Consider the following 24,712-nt stretch of genomic DNA (forward strand, 5'->3'; position numbering starts at 1 on the left):
CAGGAAGTATTAAATCAGCATCTCCTCTGGAAAAACACTGCAAGAAGCCACCCACGGGACAATTCTGCTCCTGCTCTTTTGGCCCTGAAAGCACCTTCCTCAGCAAATGAACCTTCTCTGACAGGAAGCGCTGCCTTTGTCCATCCCATTGTCTCCAAAACATCTGCACATGCTGTCGGTGCTCTCGGGTGGGCAGCATCCCCCTGGCCCGTGCCTGTGCCAAGGAAGAGCCTCCCCCAGCAGGAAGGGCCCTTTCACAAGCACTGTTCCCTTGAGCTCAGCCTTGACTCAGCCTTGGCCCTGCAAACACGAGGGCCACGCCTGCCCTGCCAACGATCTGATTCCTGCAGAAATGTAAGGGCTAGAATGACCTGAAGAATGTGGGCTGCTCTTGCAAACAGCCTATCTCAGAGTAACATCAGTCCTGGCGTTCCCACTGCAGGACACCAGCAGCAAGAAATGCCAGGTCTGTGCTCTGGGAAAGTGGAACCAAGTTAAACACACATCCTGCAGAGCTGGGGCAGGGACAGGAGGCAAGAGAAAATTACTCTGGAAGGTCTGGTCCAGGAGGGAGGACTGAAATCTACAATCAAAAACACACAGGGGAGCTGAAAACACACTTCAGATGCAGGCTGACATATAAAAAGAAAGGTGGTGAGGAACCAGAGTATAGCCACTGGCTTAGTTTGTACCATGTAAAAATGTTTATCTAGGTATCAGGAAAAGAATACCCAACTTCAAGGTAATTTTCCTTTGGGAATTCAGAATTCTCCTCAGGAGGATTTTAAAAACACATACAATAATCTGGCGTGTTCCCATCTCAAGCAGATGGCTGGACTACAGAAGTTTCTAAAGTATCTCTCAATGCAGCATTCACACGAATCTATGATCTCTGAGAATTAATTACAATTTCTGAAAGATCTTGAGCACTTTTAATTCAGAAAATTTGCCAGGCCAGATCATTTGCCCCAGTTCTTAATGAAGCACTGCAATTGCTAACTGCCTTTTATATTGAAAACAAGCATCCTGTTTGTGCTCTGAACATGTTTTTCTGTCCTTCCTTGAGTGCCCAGTGCTGGCCACTCTTGGGGACATTTAGTGTAACTGGATACAGCTGCTCTCTCTGTCAGTTGCATAAAAACAAAAACTGAAAGCAAACCTCCTCCTCCCCCAATCCCATTAATGATGTATTTTCTAGTGCACACGAATGTTACTAAGAGTAACAACAGCAGTAACAAGAAGCCTGGGGCAAACAGGTTTTCTCACTAGAAAATCCAAATGTAGTTTCTGCCCTGCATGTCCATAGTCTGTTATTGCGAGGAGCTTCAAAGGAGCAGAACGGCAGGCAACAGTTTGTGACACAACTGCTATTGGGCTCAAGTTTATCTGGGAGGGATCTTAATTGAGACAGAAAATTTGTAATTAAGATTGGAATCTCTAACAACCTTCCCAGCACCCAAACAAGAAATTCTAGGTAGGAAACTGTTTCTCATCCAACTCTGCCTCCTCCTGACACCAGAAGTCAATGGAGCCCTGTGCTGGCCAGGCACCTCTGATTTTGTGCTGCCTCCTGGCACCCAGTTGGACCCGATGGTATAGACATGGGAAAAGAAATGAAAAAGCTGCTGGACTGATACCATGGACATCTTTGAAAACAGAGAAGAAAATCAATGTGTAGAACAAGATCAGTGTGTCAGGGCAGGCAGGCAGGCACTGGTGCACCACTGCCTCCCTTCAGCCTTCTCCTCAGCTGGTGCCTGCAGCTTCTGCCTGACCTACTGCTCCCACCCAGGGCACTCATGAGCCTCTGACTGTTTCCTCCTGCTGGGAAACATGCCTCAATTCAACTGAAGCATCTATTGCTTGAGAAGCATCAACAAGTCACTTGATGAAATGTACATAAGCACTTGACACCTTTTAGGATAAAAGTAGCCAAAGGAAACTGGGATTCATCCCAAAACACACTAGACAATCCACATTATTCAGATGGTGATATACCTGTCTCATTCCAGTCCTTCATCTCCTCAAGCAAGATAAATGGCAAAGGAAACAAACCAACACCCTCTAAACTTTCCCTCCCCAAGGATCCAGTTTCCATGAGACTAGTCTGCCTTGGTTGTAAGCTGGAAAATAATAAACCAGAGCTCTGTTCTTTCTCAAGGGCCAAGATGAAGAAGCTGTGCACAAGCAAGAACGAAAAAGCCCATGACTCTCTACATTTTCCAGGCTCTGCTCCAGGCTGGCTGCTTATCACCGGAGCTGTGAAAGAAGCACAGCAGCTCTCCTCCTGGAAACAGATTGGTCACATGTCACAACACAGGCATCTTCCAGCATCTTCCCCATCTGCCTTCCTGAATCAGCACCACTGCAAATTCCCAGCCCAGCAAGGTCTCCCATCTCCAAGTGCCACAGGAGCCAGCACACAGCCCAAAACGTGACAGTCAGGAAGTGTCCTGAGTCCCCAGGAATGAAGCAGGAAGCCAATCATCTCTCCAAGAGCCAACACCAATGTTTGCCTTTGGAACTTCAACTCCTGCATGGAAAAGACATGAAAATCCAGGTCATTCCTCTGCTCTTTCCCTGAAGGATGAATCAAGTCCCTCAATTCTATTTTTAGCTGAAACCACAACGGGAGGTCTGCAAGGGTGGAAAAACCTGGGAAGTCTGAGATGCAGCCCACATCGTGTCTGGGCTGCATCTGTGTGACTCAGCAAGCTGTGAGGGGGTAAGATCAGCATCTGAGCTACACAAGAGCCTCCCCTCTCCTTGCAAAAATGTGCAGTTGTGGCACAGCCAGACTCCGAGCAAGCAGGGTATCTGGAGGTGAAATAAAAATGTTTTCCTTATCTAGCAGATTACAGCAAGGCTTTCTCAGCAAGGAGGGTGAAATGTCAGCTGTCTCAGAGAAGCAACTCTAGCACCACAGCTTTTATGGTAAAATGGTTTCCTGCATATCAGCCAGAGAGGGACCCAGGGGCATTGCCAGCATCCACTCAAAGACAGGGCAAACCTCTGTCTTGGACACATTAAGAAAAGACCAAGAGTGTGTCTCTGGATCTCAGCCATTCACGAGTGTGTATGCACCAAGAGTTGCCTCCCCTCACACCCCGCTTGTGGGTTTGGTTAGGTCTAACCAGAATTACAGGGTGGCCCAGGGTGGCTTTACTGATGAGCCTGACAGCATCTGGCATGGGAAGGACATGAATTGCAGGAGTCGATTCACAACAACAGTTTAGAGCAAACACTCACAGCTTGCTAATGAAGAGATAATTCTTGTCCTCCTGCCAACACGCAGAGCTCAGCCCCCCTTGTGGTGTGGTGAAGCCTCTTTCCTTCTGCAGTTACTTGCAATGAAAATGTGCAGAGCAAACCCTCCCACCTGCACAGAGATTCAATAGCTACACCACTGAAATTTATTAACAAATTAAGAAAGGGATGGATTTCTGGAGAGGCTCATGCTCTCCAGAGCAGGGCAGACCCTGTTTGACCTTTCCCCCAACCACCCTTATGGCATACACTGCTTTTTTTGGTTTATTTTTCTTAACTTTTTCTATGAAAGGCAACTTACTGGGCTCTTTCAGTCTTCTAAACTGAATAATTCTAACAAGACATGGTGTGATCTATGGCAAAGCATATGATCACATTCTAGTGCCTTCACACCTTTTCGTCTTACCAGGGTGGTGAGTGCCTGATGCCCAGCAGATTCTGACCAGAGGCACAAACCAAGAGCAGGAACTCTCCTTCCTGCCTTCACCTTGCTGAACATGTACACTCTCAGTAATTTATTTACCACATCAGTGCAAGCACTCCAGGCTCTATGAGCTGAAAGAACTCCAAAGGTTTGTGCACCTGTTGCTGGCTCTGAGCATCCCATCCTCTAGTACAGAATAGAATCACACACTGGCTCTGTGCAGATTACACAGGAAAAAATCATTAGTTAGAGGGGAAAAATAAAAGCCATAACCACCATGGAAGAGGAAAGCTGTTAGATGGGGTTTTTGTGCTTATTCCCTCAGCTAAGGCAAACTTCTTGCCTTGGATCTCCCACAGCACAGCCAGAAGCAACAGCTAAGTTCTTTCTCAGGACAGAGAGGTCTTCTCATCTTCTCTCCTTGCTTCAACAACTTTGGATTGAACATGAGCAAATAACATCACTCATTTCTGCCTGATTGCCACCTTGCTGCTTAAGCAACAAATAATGTGATTAATGAAATTTTGAGGGAGAAAACAAAGGCTTTACTAAACACAAAACATCAGCTAAACGCTGTGAACTTTTCTTAAATTCCCTAGAAATAAAAAGCAGCTGCCTGGCACCAATTCCCCCAGCAGCAGTAACTGCAGCATTTAGAGCAGCTCTGGGTGCTTCTGAAAATAGACATGACCTTGTGCCCAACAAAATAATCCCTTAATTTTATAGGTGTCTGAATATAAAAAAAGGCTGAAAATGAGAGTGTCTGGGGAGGCACATATTGCCTGGTGTCTAAAAAGGTCTTTCCTTTTCCTCTCCAAGCATCAGCAAGTGGAACTTGACTTGATTTAAACTGGTACGTGTGGGGTTCAAGTGAAAAATCTTTTCACTTGATGTTTAGTTTGCCATCAATTTCAGTTGTTTGGGCTTAGGCCACTCAAAGAAAAAAAAAGGCAAAAATTAAAGTCTTTCCCAAATTCTAACAGTATTCCACAGCAAGGAAAAGTCCTCAGCAGCTCCATGTAGTGGCTGCTGGCAGAGGTTTGTCTCAATTTTTTACAGGATATTTTAGCTTCTCTACATAGCAGTGGCATACAGTGTGATTGTCTCCTTGCATGAAACCAGATGAGATGAAAAATTGGCAAAAAAATGCATTTTTTTATTCCTGGGTAACTCTTCTGATCTATGTTACAAATAGCAGGAGGAGTCAGGCTAGAAGCAACCTGGATGGGGCTTGGTAGTGAATGTGGGAAGGGGATATTTGTGCTGAGGAGGATTTGCACCATTCTGGGGAGGGCTGGAGTTCCTCTGCCAGGAATACTGCCCCTAAGAAATCTTCTGACTGCTCACACCACAATGCCCTGCTGAACCAATGGTGAATCAATGACTCAATACACAAGGCTCTGGAACAAATTTTAGAGAGAAAGTAGAGAAAAGTCTCACCAGAGCACATCATGAAACTCTGGAGTTATTTAGAGCACAGAAAATACCAAGAATGGCCCATGAAACAGCAGCTGCTTGGGACTGGTCTGTTATAAGCTACTCTAAAAAAAGTACTGAATATCCTAATTATGTTGAAAATTATACATGTCACCTTCCGTATTTAGTACAAAGTGGCACAGAGATAGCCAGGAGTCAGGACACATTCTTACTTCTTTAGCAAGATGCCACCCAGATCCATATGCAGTCTTGGCCTTCTCCCCTGTTATTTAAACTACAATAAGCTGTGCTCTGCATTCAAGGAAAAAGGGGGGTGAGGGAATGAATCCAGACCTTTGTGGGGAAGGTTTCAGTGAAAAGGCTGGCTGCTTTTCTGTGGTTACTGAGGTAATGAACTTCAACAGGGGCTTACACAATGTCAGAGTGGAAGAAATTCAAAGCATCTACGAGAAGGGTTTTAAGTTACTCAAAAGCCTCAGTGATAGGATTTCAGAGCCAGCTACTCTGTTTGGACACCAACGTGCAAGTGAACACATCTTTCCAAAGCACACGCAGCCAGGCTGCTCGCACTCCCAGCCTTGTCCCAGCCATTCATAAGCAGGAGTGTGAAGCAGCAGGGCAAATCAAATAAATGACTTCATTCCTCTGGAGATATGAGCAAATGAGAACAAAGAGAGCAGTTACAAATTCAGGGTGCCATATTTTTGGCAAGTTTTCTTCTACAGAGGAACTAGGAAAGATTCAAGGAACACAGCTGTTACATTCATTCCTAAGGCTCTGCACTCATGAGTGCACATGAGTGTGCATGCACAAGCAAGCTCCCAGATCTCCCAAATTTACAAACCTCCCTGCCCAGCTCTGTGGAAGATACCACACAGCAGTTTAACATACTAAGACTTGTGCAATTGGATACAAAGATGTGTGTCTGGGGTAAAGCAGGGTTTGGGGTACTGCATCCCATGCCAGGGAAGCGTATCCTTTTTGCTAAGGCAAAGGCCAAAAGCTCTTGGAAAGCCTCACTTTATAGTAGAAAAGGTGTTTATGGACATGCTATGACACTCCCAATTGCTAACCTGGGGCCTATCAAAACACCAGTCATTGTAAATTTTCTTCTGCAGCAGTAATGTCTCTGTAGTTCAGAAAATAAATGTGTCTATGCTTGCTGCTGAAGACCACTATCCTATTGTAAATATGAAATCTTCTACTATGAACTAGGAGAAAAAGTAATAACAAATTTTGGACATGTTTCAGTGATGTGAAAACCCAATGCACACTACCTGAGAATAACCCTGGTTAAACCTCTCTGCCTACCTGGCCTGCAGGATGAGTCCCTGCTGAGGAAGGACCAAATCCCCAGTGGGACAGTGCTGGCTCTTCCACACAGGCACTTCCACACAGGCTTTAGGAAGTGAAAGCAGAGCTACATGGCCTTCAAAACCTTCAAAGATGACAAGCTGAGAGACATGAACAGCAGCTGTTTGCTTTGTGCAGGGTACAGACCCTGTGAGGTGTGACCACCAGCTCCCTCTTTCCCAGCATAGTGAGCCTGCCTGGCTGCTTCAGCCCCAGCAGGAACTCTTGCTCCAGTTTTCTACAGGAGGAAGTTCAAGTCCAACCTTTTGGCAAGTTCCTCCTTTCAAAACAAACAAACCCATCACTGCTCATCCTCCTCAAACCCTGGTACAGGCAGGTGCCCCTCAATACAACAGCATCCCCATGACCTCCTCCTCCAGTCTGGCACAGGACTCTGCCAAACACATTTGATGCTGTGACTCTTTTCCCCAATTCCTTTGTCACTTCTCTTCCCTGCCCCACTTTTCTTCCTTACACTTCTCTTTCAGCTCTTCCACGAGTGGAAGACAAAGCAAAATGTGCTCCAGTGCTGAAATTTCAGTTCACCTCATGAATTTGAAATCAAGCAGAGTATCAGCTTTCCAAAACAAATCTCAGTGGATGTTGAAATAATTATTTTTACAGCAATGATTTTTTTTTGTTTGTTTAAAGTAAAGCAATATGAAAAATAGATAAAACCTCGCTGGAAAGGGAGAATCCCTCTCAGCAACTCTCCTCAAGCAGTGCAGCTGAGGCAGCATGAGCTGTCAGCCCTGCTCAGCCCTATGGCTGATGGGTCTGACTCTCCTTGCAGAAGCTCATGCTGATTGTAAGGGTCTTGCTGATGAGGTTCACCAGAAAGAAGTAGGGATATGTGTGGAAAAGATGCACAGGGTAATTTATGGTGAGCTATAGAATGGGATTTATGGCATTTGGCCATAAAGTGCTGTGACAGAGGGATGGGATTGGGTTCAGGACATTCAGGACACTTTACCCTTCATTCTCAGCCAGATGAGTCCTGTGAAATGAAAGCTGCTGCCCCTGGACAAGGCAGCTGGCTTTCCACATTCAGTCCAGGTCCCAACCAGAAAATGTTTGTAACTCAGAAACCACTCCAAAGAAAATCCTTGAGTCACGTTTTTTACCATGATCCTATCACGCTTTGAAGGCCTAAAACAAGGACAACCATTATTCTGCATCCTGATGATGATTTTGGACTCCCACTCATCTGAAATGCTCAATTTCCCCAGGTCCCAAGGATATTATCAGGTTTTAAGGGCCCTTTAAACAGCAGCAGCAACAGCTCAAGGAGAAACATCTGGAATAAACATACCAAAGGTACTGAAGTCAATGAGATCTCTGCAAAGGTAGTAAGGAACACCTGACTGCAAATGTCTGCTGTATGGAACACAGACACTGCTCTGCTGCCTGTGGAGCAGCTTTAACAAAGGGATGGAGCTGACCTGCCCTGGCCCTGCATGGCTGACACCCACATCTCCTCCTCCACGTGCAGGACAGTCGTGACAGTGAATTGCCACAGCTGTAGGACTGCTCTCCTCTGAGGGACAGTTAGCTCGTGCCCTGCTAATAAGCCAGGCAGCACCACTGACTCTGAGCAAACTGCTCCATAATTGGCCTTTTGCAGAACAGGACATCTTTAATTAATCTGCTACTGTTTATGTGTGCTGTTCCTGCGGGAACTCGCTCACGGAGCACGGACACCACGCAGCGCATCCGACATTCCCCAAACATGTGCTGTCAGCCATGTCTCACAACACTGAGTGCCTGGTGTGTAATTACTGCACATCAAACCCATCCCACAGATGGGCAAATCAGGGCTGGGAGTGCTGGGCTGGAGCAAACCCAGCCGCTGGTGTTCTGCCTCAGGGGCTCTTCTGGTGTCTGGGTCACACGCTCCCAAATAAAACACATTTGGGACCATCAGGGCGGTTGCTGAGCCTGAGGTCTGCCAGATCTCATCTGAGCTCTGTGCAGAACAAAAACCCAACAGGCTGCATCCAACACACGCCCTCCAGCGCACAATGCAGCTGTGCCTTAGTAAGTCATCAGGCATCAACCTGAGTCATTAGAACAGATGTGAGTCCACAGCAAGTACAGGCACCACTTCAGCTCTTTTTCTTTCTGAACAAGCTGCATCACACTCCCTTCCATTTATCCCAACAGCCTCCATCTCAGTGCTTTCAGATTAAAGGACAGAAACACCATTAGACATTTCACACAGCTTTACTGCTAATATCAGCAGGTCTCAAATCCAGGCACCTGTGAGGACTCTGCTAAATCCATCACAAACTTACAGTGCAGTCCATCAGTCAGAGCAGTTGTCCTCAGCATGGACCAAGATCAAAGTGTGCAGCTCAGAAGGCTTCAAACCCTGCTATTTTCAGCAGCCTTTGGTACATATCTCTGTCTGAAATTCCCCAGCACTGACATCCTTCTGTTGTCACCCGTCACTGGTTGGACAAAGTCTCTGACTGCACTCAGCAGCACCCTGGATCTGAAACAAGAGATAGCTGAGTGCTGCTTTTTGGCTAATAATGCTAAGCAAAAGCAGATCTAGTTTTCCGTGCTCAGGACTGCTGAAGCACTAAGTGCTGATAAGAGCAGAGGGCCAAGATTGCTGGCACATAAAAGGAAGAATACAGCACAGCCAAAATTCTACTGCAGTTTTGCAACAGGGGAATCTACAAGGATAACCTCCAAAATGCCTGATGATCCTCCTGACAGAGAGGAAACACTATGAAAAGAAAAGCAGATTCTCCCTTCCTTGTCTTCCTATATTTTTTATCCTTCCAGACCTAGGACTCAAGAGCAAACAGCAAAATTAAAACAGTTGAACTCACAGCTGTCTGGGCTTAGCTCTCCTCCCTCAATAGCAGAGAATAACTTCCAAAGCTGCCATTAAGTGGCTTAAATAAGATGGACTGTAAAGTGGTTGATATAATGCACTATTGACCCAGCTGTGCCATTGGCCAACTGGCACTTAAAAGCACTGACAGCAACAGCAGCACCCACTTGGCACACTAATCCTGATCACTTCCCAAACACAGGTTTCCAGGCTTGAGTTTCCAGGCTTCCCAAACATTCTTAGCCCAATGAAATAATCCCTCACTCAGGGGCTAAGCACTGCTGGCTCTTGTACCTGAGCACTCCCTCCCATCTCAGGTAGGCAAACCAGGAGGGTTTTGCTGCTCATCTCCCCAGCTCCATGCACATCTGAGCACACACCTAGAGCACGCAAGAGCTCAGCTGGCAATCCCACTTAGCAGGACTTTGTTATTCAGCACAGGTTGGCTGCAGTACCAAAGCAACCCCAAAGAGCAGCACAGAAGTTCCCCAAGGACCTGGAACCCTTTCTGAGCAGGGCTCCACCACTTAGGAGCTGAGCTGTAACATCCACCATGTAAAACAGCAGCAGAGGGACAGGAATGTAAACAATAAGCCTGAAACATGCAAACCTTCACTATCTAATACTTCTCAAAAACATCACAAAGGACACTATGGCTTCTACACTGTGCTTTTCAAGATAGCTGAGTGTACTCATTGCTGGCAACTCAGTGACAGCTTTAAGTGCTGTTACTTTCAAAGAGAAAGTCCAGATGAATGGTTATTCAGGTCTATCTACCTGGTCTGGTTTGATTCAAAAAGGATTAGAAGCTAAAAATGGTTTATTTACGAGTCTGTCATCTAGCCAGATTTCACAGAAAGGATCCAAAAATATATTTGGAAAACAGAAGCACAGTGATTAAAGAAACAGTGATTTGGAGTTAAAAACGCCACCATGGGAAGCCTTGTGCTACAGTGCAACAGTCATTTTCTAGGAACTGTTTTTTTGAACAACTCAAACAGTAATCAGGTTGGAATGAGTCTCCCAAGATGGGAAAATCTCTTTTGTTAAATCTCAGATCTGAGTTTGGCAACATTCAAACAATCATAGCCTACTCCAACTCCCAGAGCTTCAGCTATCACATGGAAGAGCCCAGCTGCCAAAACTGGAACTGCCCTGCACATCCCAGGCCATCAGGGAGCTGCAAGCCTTGCAGAGATGTATCCTCTCACAATGCTTGCACACCCAGGCACCGATGTCCCCTGTTGTGCTTTTGTTACATCCAAGTCCCTGAGGCTACAGGAATGAGACCTGAACCCAGCATTAAAGCACTGAGTGTGCACAGGATCTGCCCCTTCAGAGGGCAGTGAGGCTGGGCAGGGAGTGCTCAGGGTACAGTCAGAAAGATTCTGCCAGTCTGGATGGTGGAGAGCAAACTCCAGCAGCAGGAAGGGTGGCTGGCAGAGCACACAAAGGTCATGCTGATGGCAGACAGGGGTGCAACAGCTCCAGCTCCACCATGCAGGCAAAAGTGCTGCATGAAGCCAGCCTGAGACCAGCTTCAGCTGGAGACTACAGCCCAGACACGGACATTACCTGGGGAAACAGCTCTGGGAGAGCCTGAGGATGTCCTCTGCATCCTCACACACACAGCACATGCCTGCAGGGAGCTACCACAGCCCTGCAGCCCAGCCTAGGCTGCACAGAAGGGACGTGCAGCTGACAGCTGAGTGGACAAGCTGCTTCCTCAAGTGGCACATGGCTGTTTTGTTTGGTACTTGCCTGCCTTGCAGCAGGATCCAAGCTGAAACCAAGTTTTACTGAGCAGCACCCCAGTGAGCCAAGGTATGTGGCTGCAGGATTCTGTGACTGATCCTGGAGTGACAACTCCAGAGAAGCAGCAGAGCCACCTGGGCACCAAGGTGCAACACTTATGTTAAAGAAAATGGAGCAGGGATGACAAACAAGGAGCAACCATCTGCCAAAAGACATTTAAAAGATATTTAAAAGATCTTAAAAAGATATTTAAAGCAAAGGGAACAGTGGTGACCAGCTTCCCCAGCAGCCCACAATGGGATCTGCAGTTAGAGCAGCACCCTGCAGTGTGCTGAGTGCACCAGGGTAATTAAGAGCACAAGATGCACCAGCACCACTCACTCAGCAAACCCTGCCCCAAGCACCTCTCAGCAGCACAGATCAGGATCTGCACCACCAGGCAATAAAAGCCTCTCCCAAAACAGCATGAGTCCCCTCTACAAAAACAGCCTTTCCTGACCCAACTCTGGAGCTCAGTGCATCTCACAACTCTTGTTTAACAGCCTGCAAACTCAGCCCCTGGATCAGTGCTGCCCACAGGTAAGAAAACTCCTGTCCATTCTCAGCCCCTGCAACAGAGAGACCAGCAGCTCCATAAATAGGAAAAATGCGGGTAAAACACAACATTTTCCTCTCTCACACTAAAATATTTCACTAAAATCTTCCTTTCAGACTATTTCAATGAAACTTTGCAGTTTCTCATCTGCTTCCAAAGACACAGAGTAACTCAGGTCACAGATGCCCCAGAATATATATTAACCTTAGAACAGGCAGTGCCTTGGCAAAAACCACTTTAAAAGCAGCTTTCTAAGCAAGGGAACCAACAGACTGTGCTTCAGTCCCTGGGCAGTCACAGCAACACCTTTGGCAAATATTCTGAAGGATATTTTCCAAGCTCTTTCTGTACCCCACTGATCTTTCCTGGGAAGGAATATGGCTGGCTCCATCTTCAAAAGAAGCTGCACTCGTAGCCCTGGGCAATGAACTTCAGCACATCTCCCCACTGCACCCTTGGGAGTCCAGCCCTGACCTCAGAGAGCTGTGGGTGGATGCAGTGCCCTACTTGCAATACTCTGGGGCAGGATTTACCCACCCTTTTTTCAGGCAGAAGGCTCTGCAGATTCATGTGCTCCCACTTCTAACTCTGACAGGACACAGTGCAGTCTCAGGCTCATCTTTCTGCAGGGATGTGATGTGAGATCAAGGCCACCATTGCAGCTGCTTTGGAAAAGCCATGGTGGTGTCTAACAAGCATATCTGTGATGTATCTGTTTTTTTTAGTTCAGGTATACCAGGTACATTCTGGTGGTGCAGACAGTCAATTTCTGACAATGTCCCTTCATTTTCCTCTCCTTCACAAACTTTCTGCGCCCTCCCAGATGTTCCCATGACCCTCAATAAAACCTTTAGTGCTGCAAAGACAGAATTTTCTCCTGCCTGTGGCTAACCCACATCTAAAACCTGCTGACTGCTCTGCATCCCTGGTGCTGGTGACACTCTCCTGAGCTGCCTGCCTGCAAACCCTGCCTGACCTGAGGAACAGCATTAGGGCAGGGAGCAGGGGACAATGGCCACTGCCACCAGGCCACCTCTCAATGGTTGTGAGGGGACACATTCCCTGTCACAACAGCATGGTCAGCGTGCTGTCCCACACCCTATCTGCTGCCCATCCCAGCAGGAGCACAGACTCAGCCTTTCATCCAATCCTGAAAGAACGTGTTTTTCTCCTCTCTCTTTTTTTTTTTTTTTTTTTCCAAGTGAACAAGAAGCTACAAGTGAGTATTTGGCCTTCACAACTTATGGGCTGCAGCCAAACCCTGCCATATGTTCCAGCTAATACATGTGGGCTTTGCTTCTCATCCAAGAAAGAAAAAAAAGGACATTTATGAGTTGGGATTCAGCAGGATCATGTGGGAAGGAAGGGGTGGGGAAGTGATGCTATTTTTGTTGCTATAATTATTTGGTGGCCAAATCCCTGACCCTTGACATCAGCCCTGGAGGGTCTGTTTAACTGACCAGTTGTCATGGAAAGGAGAAGGACTGGTTGGGAGGTACAGGCTGATGAGGAACAGCTCTTTGCTGCCTGAACCCACCCACAGGCAGACCCCCTGCCTTCATTAGTCATCACCAGCTCACGGCCAAGAAATAAAAATGTCAATACCTTATTGCTGATACACTGGCTGGAAACAAAAGCATGCAGGGAAGTTCGTGCCCTCCTTCCTGCCATCCCTAACTGCTGAAACACACTGGCCAAGTCCTGATCTCAGCTTCCCCAGTGCTACAGCAGAGGAACTCCACGGCCTCAGCTGGGTCACTCTGGGTTCACATCGATTTATCCAAACTCAGCCTGGCCTCACTCCAGACTACACACATGGAAATATGCCCTGTGAGGAGCACAGGGGTTCCTACTCCTTGGGAACAAACCCAATCACAATGACTAATTCATACCACCTCCAAAGGAAAAAGCTAAGATAAATAACCCCTCAATTCCTTGCTCCAGACGTCCAGCAGTGCCTTGAGCCCAGAATCCTGCTAGCAAGGCTCCAGCAGTGCTCAGGAGGTTGGCAGTAAAGCAGCAGCTACTGACAGCATGGTTTCTCACCACTACCGGTGCCATCCACGATGAAATCACCAGTTGTACAAGAAATTGGAATAATCCTTGCTGAAACCTCAGCCACAGCTAGAGAATACTGGGCATAAGCTTGCTTAGCAGGGCTGAGCTGCACTGCTCATTCACATGCAGTTCATCATCAGCTGCCGTTTGTTATTCCTGTGGCCAAGGACAACAAAAGGGCTCTGCAGAAGCCAGAGCAGAGCTCTCAGACGTATGGATGAGATTTAACAGGCAGCTCAAAAAGCCACTTAACAAATCCCAGCACACCAAGGCGCATGGACAGGGCAGGACAGCAGCAAGGCTCTGCCAAGGAGCAGCCAGCAGGGGAAAGTGCAATAACCACGAGAAACTGAGGAGATGCAAGAGCAGGGAAGGGGCAGGTCCCATCCCAGCAGCAGGAGCCTGGGCTCTCCAGCAGGTCCCTGGGTCCCATCCCAGCAGCAGGAGCCTGGGCTCTCCTGCACTGCTGGTGCCCAGTTTTGTTCCACTTGGGACATCAACCTGCACTGGGAGGCCTTCAGATTAAGGTCTCAAAAAATCCACTCAAACCACGTAAGCTACACCTGCCTCATCCATCCCCAAAGCCACGTCACCAGAGATTGCCAAGAAATAAGGAGGAATTCAGGGTTACCTTGTTTTCTCCAAAAGACTGCAAAATATTGCAGGCTGGGACCCACTGCACTGGGTCTATAATTATTAGGATTTTCTGTATTATTTTATATAGTATATTTTGAAGCCCTGGCAGAACTGCACAGCCATGAAGTGAGAAAGAAGAATTTGGCAAGACAAGAAGAGCAGCCCTGGCTATCAAATGAATGATTACTAGGCTGTATAAAATGAGCTTAGTGGGTCTAAGACCAGTAGGTGTTTACTGGTTGTGTCCTGATTTGCTGGGCAGTGCTGTGCTAATTTACTACCAATCGAAATGATGTGGCAAACTGCAAACACTTTAGTTTTGCTTTTGGATTTACTCTATTAAAAATAAATAAATAAAAAAGAAAACAACTGAACAAAAACACTCAAAAACAAAAGAAACCAGGAGAAAATCACTACAACCAGCTAGTCTAATTTTTAGTACATCACAAGCCCAACTTTAGTTCTGCTTTTGGATTTGCTCTATTAAAAAAATAAATTAAAAAAAACCAACCAAATGCAAACACTCAAAAAACAAAAGAAACCAGCAGAAAATCACTACAACCAGCTAGTCTAATTTTTAGTACACCATAAGCCCATACTCAAGTCCAGAAAGCTGAGACAGACTCCTGTGAAGACACAGACATGACAAAGATGTACCTAGTCTGCATTTGCTGGCAGCAGAATTGAATCATTGGGTCACCTCTTTCCCTCTCTGACAATACTTTCAACTCTAAACATTTTAGAAGCATTTCATTTGAAATAGTCAGCAAGAACAGGAGCAGGGGCAGTTGGGGCAGTGTCCCGGGCTTAGGGCAGGACTAAATATCCTGCTCTAAACCCAGGACACTGACCCAACCATCAAGACTCAAAGTTTTCCATCCCCATAAACTGAGTTTATTTTTGTCCTAAATAATTTTAACTTTCTGAGCACTAACATTTACCCTCTGCTGAGGAGTAGGAATGCTTTCTCAGAAAATCTAAATAAAGAGACGTTCCAAGAGATTAAGTCTCAGATCTATTTATTTATCCAGTATCTGAGTAATACCAATTCTCAAGATGGAAGATAAATAAACACCACTAATAGTAAAAATCCAAATAACAGTGATTATCTGACAGTTTTACTATAGGTCTTCATCTGAGATGTCACATAAATCCTGCAAAAACAAGACCAACTGCACAGGCAGACCTTGCAGGACAGGTGGTGCCCGTGGTGAGAAACAGCTGCTCCCCCAAAGACTTTAAAGTAAGAAGTTTTACACATTATTCTGTGTCACTGCCCTCGAGATGCTGCATGTGAAGCCACATTTCCCCAAAGGCTGTGGCTCACCCCAGGACAGGACCCCATTACCTGCTTAGGTCCATGCAGCATTGTGACACGAAGGAAAACTGAGCAAAACGTTCATGGAAAACAGCAGTCCTTGAGTGAAACACACCAAATTCCCTAAGCAACTACATTGGTGTGAATCCAGAATTATTCTATAAGCTCTAGGTAGGTGATCCACATATCTGTCACAGAGACAGAAGTCTCTGGCCCTGTGAAACACACAGAGGTGGGCAGCAAGTAGTTACTGGAGGTGGAAAGGATTTGGTTGAAGTGTCTCAACAACCACCACCCCAAGGGTTGGTACAGGCACTCAGACACCCAAATGTGGCTCGTGGAGACATCACAGAAGCACTGACGAGGACAGAACAACCAGACTGGAGAGGTTAAAGGCCAAGGTTTACATACACAGCTCTCCTTCCTTGGGTCTGGATTGTCATAAATACAGAGTCTTCAAAGGCAGAACTGGAGTCAGGCAATAATCTGTATCACAAGTGTTTGTGAAGCCTGGCCTCCCACTTGTCTCTTTTGTTTCTCTCCTGTGGTCCTTTATCAAGTGATCATTGTGCCTGTTGCATTTCAGATATGCTGGTGGTGTGGGTGGGCAGGACAGCCCAGTGTGACCCAAGGACATGTTCCCAGCAGTGCCTCCAGCACTGCCCATCTGCTGCAGTGTGGAAAACCCAGCACTGAAGATAAAAGTGGAGGTTCTCCCCAAACAAGACCTTGCTTTAAAAAAAAAAAAGAAACAGCTTTAAAGAACAAATAAACAGTCTCTCCTACAACATGGAAAACCTAAACATTATTGTTTTTATGCATGCAACACATGAAATGATGGTAACAGAACTGAAAAACATCTCAGACATGGCAAGGGGGAGCTCAAGCCAAAGACAGGATAAGCCAGACACAGTCGGGCTCTTGCCCCTTTTGCTCCACCTACAATCTGGCATTACTAAGAGAGAAGCAATGTCCAACATGCTGGGGACTTGTTTTATTTATTGTTTTAAACACAAGCACAGGCTAAAAGGCTTTTTCTCATCTAGATCCTGGTGGTTACAGACTACGTACGTACAATTCCTGCCATGCTTCACTGATGTGCAATGGGGCACTCAGGCAAGCAGGGAGACAGCACCACTGCAACTCAGTATTTACAAACTGGGAGGAAGTGCTCAGCAACAGCACAATATCCACAGAAAATTAAAACAGGCTACAGCCATCAACCCAGCAAGCAAGCCAGGGAATGCTGTGGCTGGTAACAGGATGAGACAAAGGAAAGAGACCTCAAGGAGAAGGTCAGTAAGTAGAAGAGAAACAAGATTTGGTTTTGCAATTGACACAGTGATCAACTTTTCCAGGTTACTCGTTGGTTTTGGACCAAGGTGACCTGTAGAAGTTAGACTGGGGACTGGAAATAATGCTCTGTCACAGGATTCATGGCAGACCATCCAGGGCAAGCTCCAACACGGCTCCTGAGTCAGCAGCTCACAGCAGCAAACACTGTCACAGTGTACATTGTGTACATTTCCTCCTCCACTCACTCTCAGAACTATTAAAACTCCAAAACGTAGGGTGAGGAACATCATGGCCTGCAGGCTAGGTTTTTACAGAAACAAGATGACTACAGCAGCAAAGCAAGGAGGACATGACTAATAAAACATTTAAGAGGGCAAAGTGATCCTACCACACCCACTGCCAAGCCCAGAGGTTATTTCTTTGACAAAGACCAAGCAGCCACCACAGAGCTGAGACTCACCAGCATTTGGCAAACTGTCCAGCCCATGGGACACAACAGCAGAAACACACTGAAGAACCTTCTCTCTGCGGGCTGGAGAGCACACTACATGCATTGCATGTTTTCATCTTCTCAGTTTCCACACCTTCTCAAACCCACTCCACCTAACTGCCTCAACCAGATGCACCCACTATATTTCCAAATTACCTGAAAACACCAGCTATCTAGGAAGAGAGTCTTCCTACTTAAACACATATTGAGAAGCCACAAAGTAGTCTTGCAAACACATTTGGACTTGGGCTGCTTGTTCAATGCAATCTGTCTGCAGTCTGCAGAGTCTGCAGTCAACTTCAGGAGCCTGACCCTGAGCCCAAAGCTGACAGAAACCCTTAGCTGAATCCACAAGCTGTCCCATTCCTGCAGTGCTCCACAGCCTCCCCTCTCATCATGCAGTCACCAGAAACACTCAGATCATGTCCGTGAAATAGAAAAGTGGTCTTCAGAAGACCACTGTTTCTGTTTGAGAAAAGTATGTATAAATTAGGAAATAATTGATAGGATGATGAGGATGATCACATCAAAAGCTGATAGAACATGTTTTTGTAGAGGGATAGCACTGGTATTTCACCTACACACATCATCACCTCCCTGCCCCCTTACAGTGCTCTATACAGGAATATCTTCTGCATCTGCTCAGAAGCAGGAGCAATGCAGCCCAGTGCAGCTGCTGCTACCGTCCAGTTTAAAAAGTCCCAAAAAAGCAAAAAAAAAAGGAGCAAAAAAACTCCAAAACTTTCAATTCTAGCACTAGTTTTCCAGCAATTCACTGCAGAGTCTCATTCACATCATCACCACTGGGCCAGGCTGTGCTGGTGCTTGCTCTGCAGTGAGACCAGAGGCAGTGGGAGACCCCAGCCTGTTCCCAGGGCACCAAAAGCAGTGGGGAGCCCTCCCTGCTCCCAGGGCATCTGGGTGGCTCTGCTGCTCCCAAAACAGCAGAGGCACGCACAGTGCTGGCCAACGTTTGGCTGTGCATCTGTCCAGCAGGACTGAAAGCCTTTGCTTTTCCTACCCCACAGGAGTGTTGCAAGGATTGGTTCATGTATATTCAGCACCGTTTTTCAAAGCGCTGCACAAGAGCCAAACCCTTCCATTTTTTTTCATCTGTTCCTTGCTCTGTCACTCCCTCCTGACGGGATGTGTTTCTCCCCTCCTGAGAAACAAACAAGCACGAGGTCAGCAAGAGTGGGAGGGGGGAAGCACATTCCAGGCTGCTCCTCTTCTCTCAAACCACAAATGGCCACCAAGCCCTGCCACCCTCCCAGGGCTCTGTACCAGTGCTCAGCATCCTGGCCTCGTGATGCAGCCCAGGGAGGAGCTGGACAGGATACACAGCAGGGTGTTTAACCTCATCTCATTTCCTCCTTGGTTTCAAGAAGCAACACACGAGGGTGAAGTGGCCACCCTCAGGGCTGTGCAGCCTGTCTGTGCACCCACAGCAAGGCTGGGGGGCTCTGCACAAGCCCCACTTTGAAACTCCCCTTTTCAGACAAAATGCTGAGCAGATGCTGCAGCCAAAGTCAACGCAGAGGATGTGGAGCTGATCATCCCAACCCCCAGGGAACATGCCAGCGCCTTGGCACCCAGCCTTGGCATGAGGGGATGGTTCACATCCAAGTGTACGACGGCAGACCTCGTGTTAGGTGCAAGTGCAGGCAAATCCCATGTGGGGTGTTTTCTCCTGTGCACAGACTTGTTGAGCCAGAGCAAAAGGGCAATCCTGGGAGCAGAGCTCAGGTACAGGCAGCAGCCAGGTGGGGACGTGGACAAATCACTGCAGGGTGCTGTGAGGGACCAGGCTGGCCAGAATGCTGCTTACAAAACCCAAGAGAATCAGAAAGGGTTAAAGAAAAAGTTATTAAAAACATGAACAAGTCTAATCAGAGAGTAGCTTCCCTTGGCTCCAATGCCCCACACCTGGACAGCCATGCAGATAACAAGAACATCCACTACTCCATCTGAGAGCACTGAAATCAGTGTTAGCATGAACATAAAATCCCAGATGTTGCAAAAGCAATTAAGATGAGTCACACATAAAATAAATTTTTAAAAAGGCTGTTTTCAACACATTGCTTTGATAAGCTTAGAATGCCATTTTAAATGAGGAAAATAACCTCAGTCTCAGTAGAAGCATACATGCAAGAACAGCCCATACCCCAAAATTTTCTGGTGTTTTATATATCAATTTTACTGAAGTGGGAGACAAAAACCCTATTATTTAATTCAGAAGAAAGTTCTTCAGTAAGATTGACATCAGTGAGTCTGAAAAAGGCTTTGAAATCAGATTAAGAAATCACTTACTTTTTTAGCATGACAAATTTTGTGTCACTTCCCATAGATGCTGACACTACATAGAATATCTTTTACAGTAAGGACCATCAGCTGCACTGGCACTGCACACAAGCCAAATTACAGCTCCAGTTCACCCCCAGCATTTCTCTCAGGAACTCTATGCATCACATGGCCACTGGAGTTTAAGCCAATGCAGTTCTAGTCCCTGACTTGTAAAACTGACATTAAGGCAGTGACAGAAAAGGAAACATAGAAAAAGCAATGCAGCTATGATTTTCCACTAGGTTTCAGAGTGCTGACAGTTTGCTTCCTTGATGTGTTGCTGCATAAAAACTGCACCACAGGCACCAGCACTGCCTAGGAAAGATGTTTGCTTGTCCACCTAGAAATGGATTTCAGCAGAACCACCCTCCCTGTGCACCACTACGCAGGTCTTCACCTATTAAGTTGCCTATAGCAACCAAAAGGTTATGAATGTGCTCAAATAAAGCTGAAATCCACAGGGAGATGTTCCAGAAATGCTTTAAACATTCCACTTGGCATGAAACAAAATTCCCAGAGTTTTTGTCCTTACTAGTCATGAACAGGAAGACTTACTACAGGTAGCTGGCCTGACAGAGCACAAGTCTTGAATGAATAAGAAAAATACCATTATCATGGTGTGGGTTGGTGAGAGGGGGTTGGGTTTTTTCCCTCTGGGATTTTTTCTTCTTTTTGGCAAGGAAGTTCAAAGAGTAACACCATCTTTTAAGGCAGAAGTTACTGGGATAAGAGGATGATACTCAGGAGGTCAGCTGCGGCTAAATACTGACTGCACACTGTTACTTTGAAGAAATACTGCAAAGTACTTCACATCACATCAGGACAATGACCATCAGGTCCCTGGAACACAGGTTATGTACCTTCCAGCTTCACCTACAGCCCCAGCTCCTGAGACATGGAATCAGTCCAGCTAGTCTGAAAGGGAAACACCTCTGGCAGAGGGCATGGTGGGGTTACTGAGGGGTTTTCCCTGCAAACTTAAGGCAGACAATTTTCAGAATTATACTGTGTTACATTATAACAAAAACATCCTTTCCCCAAAGCAAACAGAAAAAAAACCCATCCAAAACAACACAGGAAAAGCACAGGTGAACCAAAACTGGAGAGAATCAACGTTGCTATCCAGGATTCTCTGTCTCATGAGCACTGACCGCACACACCAGAGAGAACGTCGCGGGGGACCACACCTGTACGGCTCGGGAGAGACGGCAGAGGGGGCACACCCGGGATGCTCGGGAGCACGGAACCGCGGGCAACCCTTTGGAGAGGGCGCTCAGGAGGGCCGGGCGGTGCCTACCTGGATGTAGGCGCGCTGCAGGTAGCTGTAGGGCACCCTGCGCTGGAAGTCGGAGCGCACCTCCTCGGCGGCGCGGTGCCGGGACGCGGCGCCCAGGCGCGGCTCCTCGCAGCGCCGCACGCAGTCTGCGCGCCGCAGCACCGAGCCGAAGAACGCCAGGTCCCCGCCGGCGCCCGGGCCCGGCTCCAGCGCCCGCTCCAGGCACCGCGCCGCGCCCGCGAAGTCCCCGCCGTAGTACGCCTCCACCCCGCTGGCGTACAGCGCATCGAAGGGCTCCAGCGGGCCGCCCTCCGCCGCGCACCCGCCGCCCGCCGCCGGCAGCGGCAGCAGCAGCAGCGGCAGCAGAGGCAGCAGGAGCAGGATGCACAGCCGGGCCCCCCCGCGAGCCATGCCCGCCGGGCGCGCTCGGGGTGCGGGACGGTGCGGGCTCCGCGCCGCGGAACTCCCTGCAGCGCGCTCCGTGCAGCGGATCGCGGCGCGGTGCGATGCGGGGCTCCGTGCGATGGATCGCGCTATAACGAGACGCGGGGCTCCGTCAGAGGCAGCGGGGCTCGGCTGCGGTGGCGGCGGGGCCGCGGCTCCATGCACGCCCGGCCTGTGCCGCTCCCGCGCCGCCGGCACCTCTTAAAGGGCCCCGCGCCGCCGGCCCGGCCCCCGCAGCGAGCCGGGGGCGCGGCAGCGGCCGGGGCTGCTCCGAGCATCCCCGTCCCCCGCGGCCGCCGGGGTCTGCCGGTGACGTCGGGAAATGTAAATCGTCCCGCGGTGATGTCAGCGGCAGCAGACTTTCCTCCCGCTTCTCCCTGCCGCGCTCCGCACCTCCTCCTGCCGCCCCGCATCCCCACGCTGGCGGCCTGATTCAAAGGATGCTTGGTTTTGTCTCCCTGCGAGGCTGCTGCTTGGAGCTGTTTTTCGCTGAGTTCTCCACCCCGCTTTGCCTTTCTTACCCCGGCACCCTCCTGCCTTCGGGAATTCTGCAAATAAATAATCTGGGATGGGCACAGTGAGTGGCTGGCGAGGCTTTTTCAGCTCCCAGCTGTGTGTTTGTCTCGATTCCTCCAAGATTTCTCTCTTCCAATGCTGCAATGCCCTGCCTTGCCAAAAATGTTACTCTTTTTTTTTTTTTTGCATGAATTTTAATGCTTTCTTGTGACGAGACGCTTGGCAATGCAGACTGGTGACACATGAAAAAAATATATTTGTCGGCATTTTAAATAATCTCAGTGTTGAACACCTGTCACCAAGAAGTTTTTTCATATTAACACAGTCAATTTGGCTGAAATCAGCTGTTCCTGAGTGAGGGGGAATGACCAAACCCTGGATTTGGCTAGGTGCTTTACTGTGAGATGTTCTGGGCTCTGCTACTCCAAAGTCTGTGCGTACAGCACTGTCCTCAGTAGGGTCTCTCACAAGGCATTGTGGCCTTATTTCTTTCAGACATTTCAGGAGTATCTCTACAGGTACTGCCTCTCTTCTCGTAGACTAAAACAGCTGCAAATGGGAGATGCTTGAAATCCACTTGGTCCTGACTTTGTTACTGCAATAAGCCAGATGTTCCTCACGGTCATGCTGTGCATCCCCCTCTACTGCTCCAGTGACTTTGATCAAATCATGCCTTGTTTATACTGCTGTGTCCTGGATCAGAAACAGGGCTCGACAGCCTCTCATTGGGCAAGTGATTAGATTATGGAGTCAGTTTACCACAGTTTCTCATAAAGGAAGTTTTTTTTCCACATGACTGGAGATTACTAGAGTTCTTGGTGAAGATCTTTCCCATCTGGCAAAGATTTCATAACAATTGTCCTTGTTGCTTTCTTGCAAATTGGCACAAAATGTTTAAAAGTTTGGGTGTCCCTCCACCCTTCTGCCTACCAGGCTGGCATGCTGGGGAGGGTATCACAGCAGGAGAACCCAGCCCTAAAGGGGTATCTGCAGAGGAAGGGGTATGTGCTGTAACCATTTGCCTGTGCAAAACAAAGGTCTCAGGTCCAGATAAAGCCTTTTGCAAAGAAAAGTTTATCAGCACTCCTCTGGGAGTGGAGGTGACATTATGAGAGGGCTACTTAAACCTTCTCAAGGGTTCCAGAGGTGCCACTGGCGACTGCAGAAGTTTAGAGCTGGGGAGAGCTCTGCCCCAAATCACAGCGATAAAATGCTTGGGAATGTTCTGGGTGAATGTTCTGAATGGTACATCTCAGGTGATCTGTTTGCAGAAGTGCTGTACCCAATTCCACATTGCTTCCAAGTGCTGTACCCAATTCCACATTGCTTCCAAGTCAGCAACATCTCTGTGCTTGCAGTGGTAACTGAGGCCCTGCCTAGGAAGGAATGCAGAAAGTACATGAGTGACTGGAGAGAGAAAGTCAAATAAAATGTTTTATTTCACACTGCTGCATGTTCTGATCTTTATTTTCATTAAAAATCCTTTTTCAAACAGTGAAGAAGAAGTTATTTGTTCTGACCCATTGTGCTGCCCTTCTTGCAGGGTTTTCTCTGTAGGCACCCACTCACTTTAGGACCAGACTGCCACCACCCCACTTTGCAGTCTCCTGCCTGGCGTCACACTTTCTTTGTTCACAGACATTTGGCACAACCTCGCCTTGGTGGTCTGTTGTTAGCTAATTGCAGCAAAGAGCTCAACAAGAGTTGGCACAGACAAGGCTCTTAATCCAGTGTATCTCTCCAACATTCAGTGCAGTTGCTTGAACAACCACTTTCAGTTTTACAAGCCTGCTCACTGCCAGAAGCAGCAAGCAGATGGAAAGAAGTTTGCTGGTCCCTTTATTATGAGTCTTGTTCTTGCAGAAGATCTGCACCATAACATCCAGCAGTGCTGTTGCTACAGCCATCATCAGCATCATGAGCAAGGTAGGCTTTCCTCTGTGGAGCTGGAAAGGAACTGGCTTTGGAAGCTTTGCTTCCAAAACAAATATAGAGAGGGTTTCACCCAGCACAGCAATTACTGGTTTAGGATGTTACAACTCTGAATCAGGCCCCAAGATGCGTGAGATATTCCTCATGCCTTTAATGAAAGGAATAATTCTAAAAATGTAACAACTCAGCCCGTGTTCAGATGTTGATCCTGGCCTCTGTGCAGTTGTTTTGAAAAACCTTTTCCTACATAAATAGGTTCATCTAGAGCTTTTAATTTTGCTTGAAAACTCTGATATGTGAGTCAAACCACTGATGATTTGGCAAGAAGATAAGAGCAAAACTTAAAATGCTTTTCAAAATGGCTTTCCAATGTGCACTGTACAAGCAGACCTGGGTTTCAAGCCCTCCCTGTTTCATTTGCAGACTTGCTTTCATATTTAATCATGGACAAACTTTATAATTCCAAATCAAACACAGATGACCTCTTCAGCCATGTACCTAAGTGACATAGAGAAATTTGAATCAGATGGAAAAGTACAACATACCCTTATTAAACATACCCCTGTATCTTTGGGCCTGTCTCTGATGCATTGCTCTGCATGGGCTGCTGATAACTTGAGGTCAGCACAGGTGAACAGGTCTTTAATTTTACTTCCAAAGCATTTTAACTTCTACTTCCTTCTAGCAATATTTCTGTTGGCTCAGGACCTGGGAGCAGTTATCACTT

The 24,712-nt window shown here is 47.4% G+C and overlaps 1 protein-coding gene across 2 annotated transcripts in view; it reads right to left on the reverse strand.

The window, feature by feature from the left end:
- Positions 1–21,783, reverse strand: part of P3H2 (prolyl 3-hydroxylase 2) — a 65,383-nt gene extending 43,600 nt beyond the window's left edge. The window contains exon 1 of one of the 2 annotated variants that reach the window (XM_039713788.1): positions 21,115–21,782. In XM_039713788.1, the coding sequence (XP_039569722.1) occupies positions 21,115–21,504 (390 nt within the window). In that variant the 5' untranslated portion in view covers positions 21,505–21,782. Of the gene's footprint in view, positions 1–21,114 lie in introns of both variants that reach the window. The other variant, XM_039713789.1, reaches the window with a different exon arrangement.
- Positions 21,784–24,712: the final 2,929 nt, after the last annotated feature.

The sequence above is a fragment of the Passer montanus genome, unplaced genomic scaffold, assembly GCF_014805655.1.
Source record: "Passer montanus isolate IOZ18808 unplaced genomic scaffold, ASM1480565v1 scaffold29, whole genome shotgun sequence".
Taxonomy (NCBI): Eukaryota; Metazoa; Chordata; class Aves; order Passeriformes; family Passeridae; genus Passer; species Passer montanus.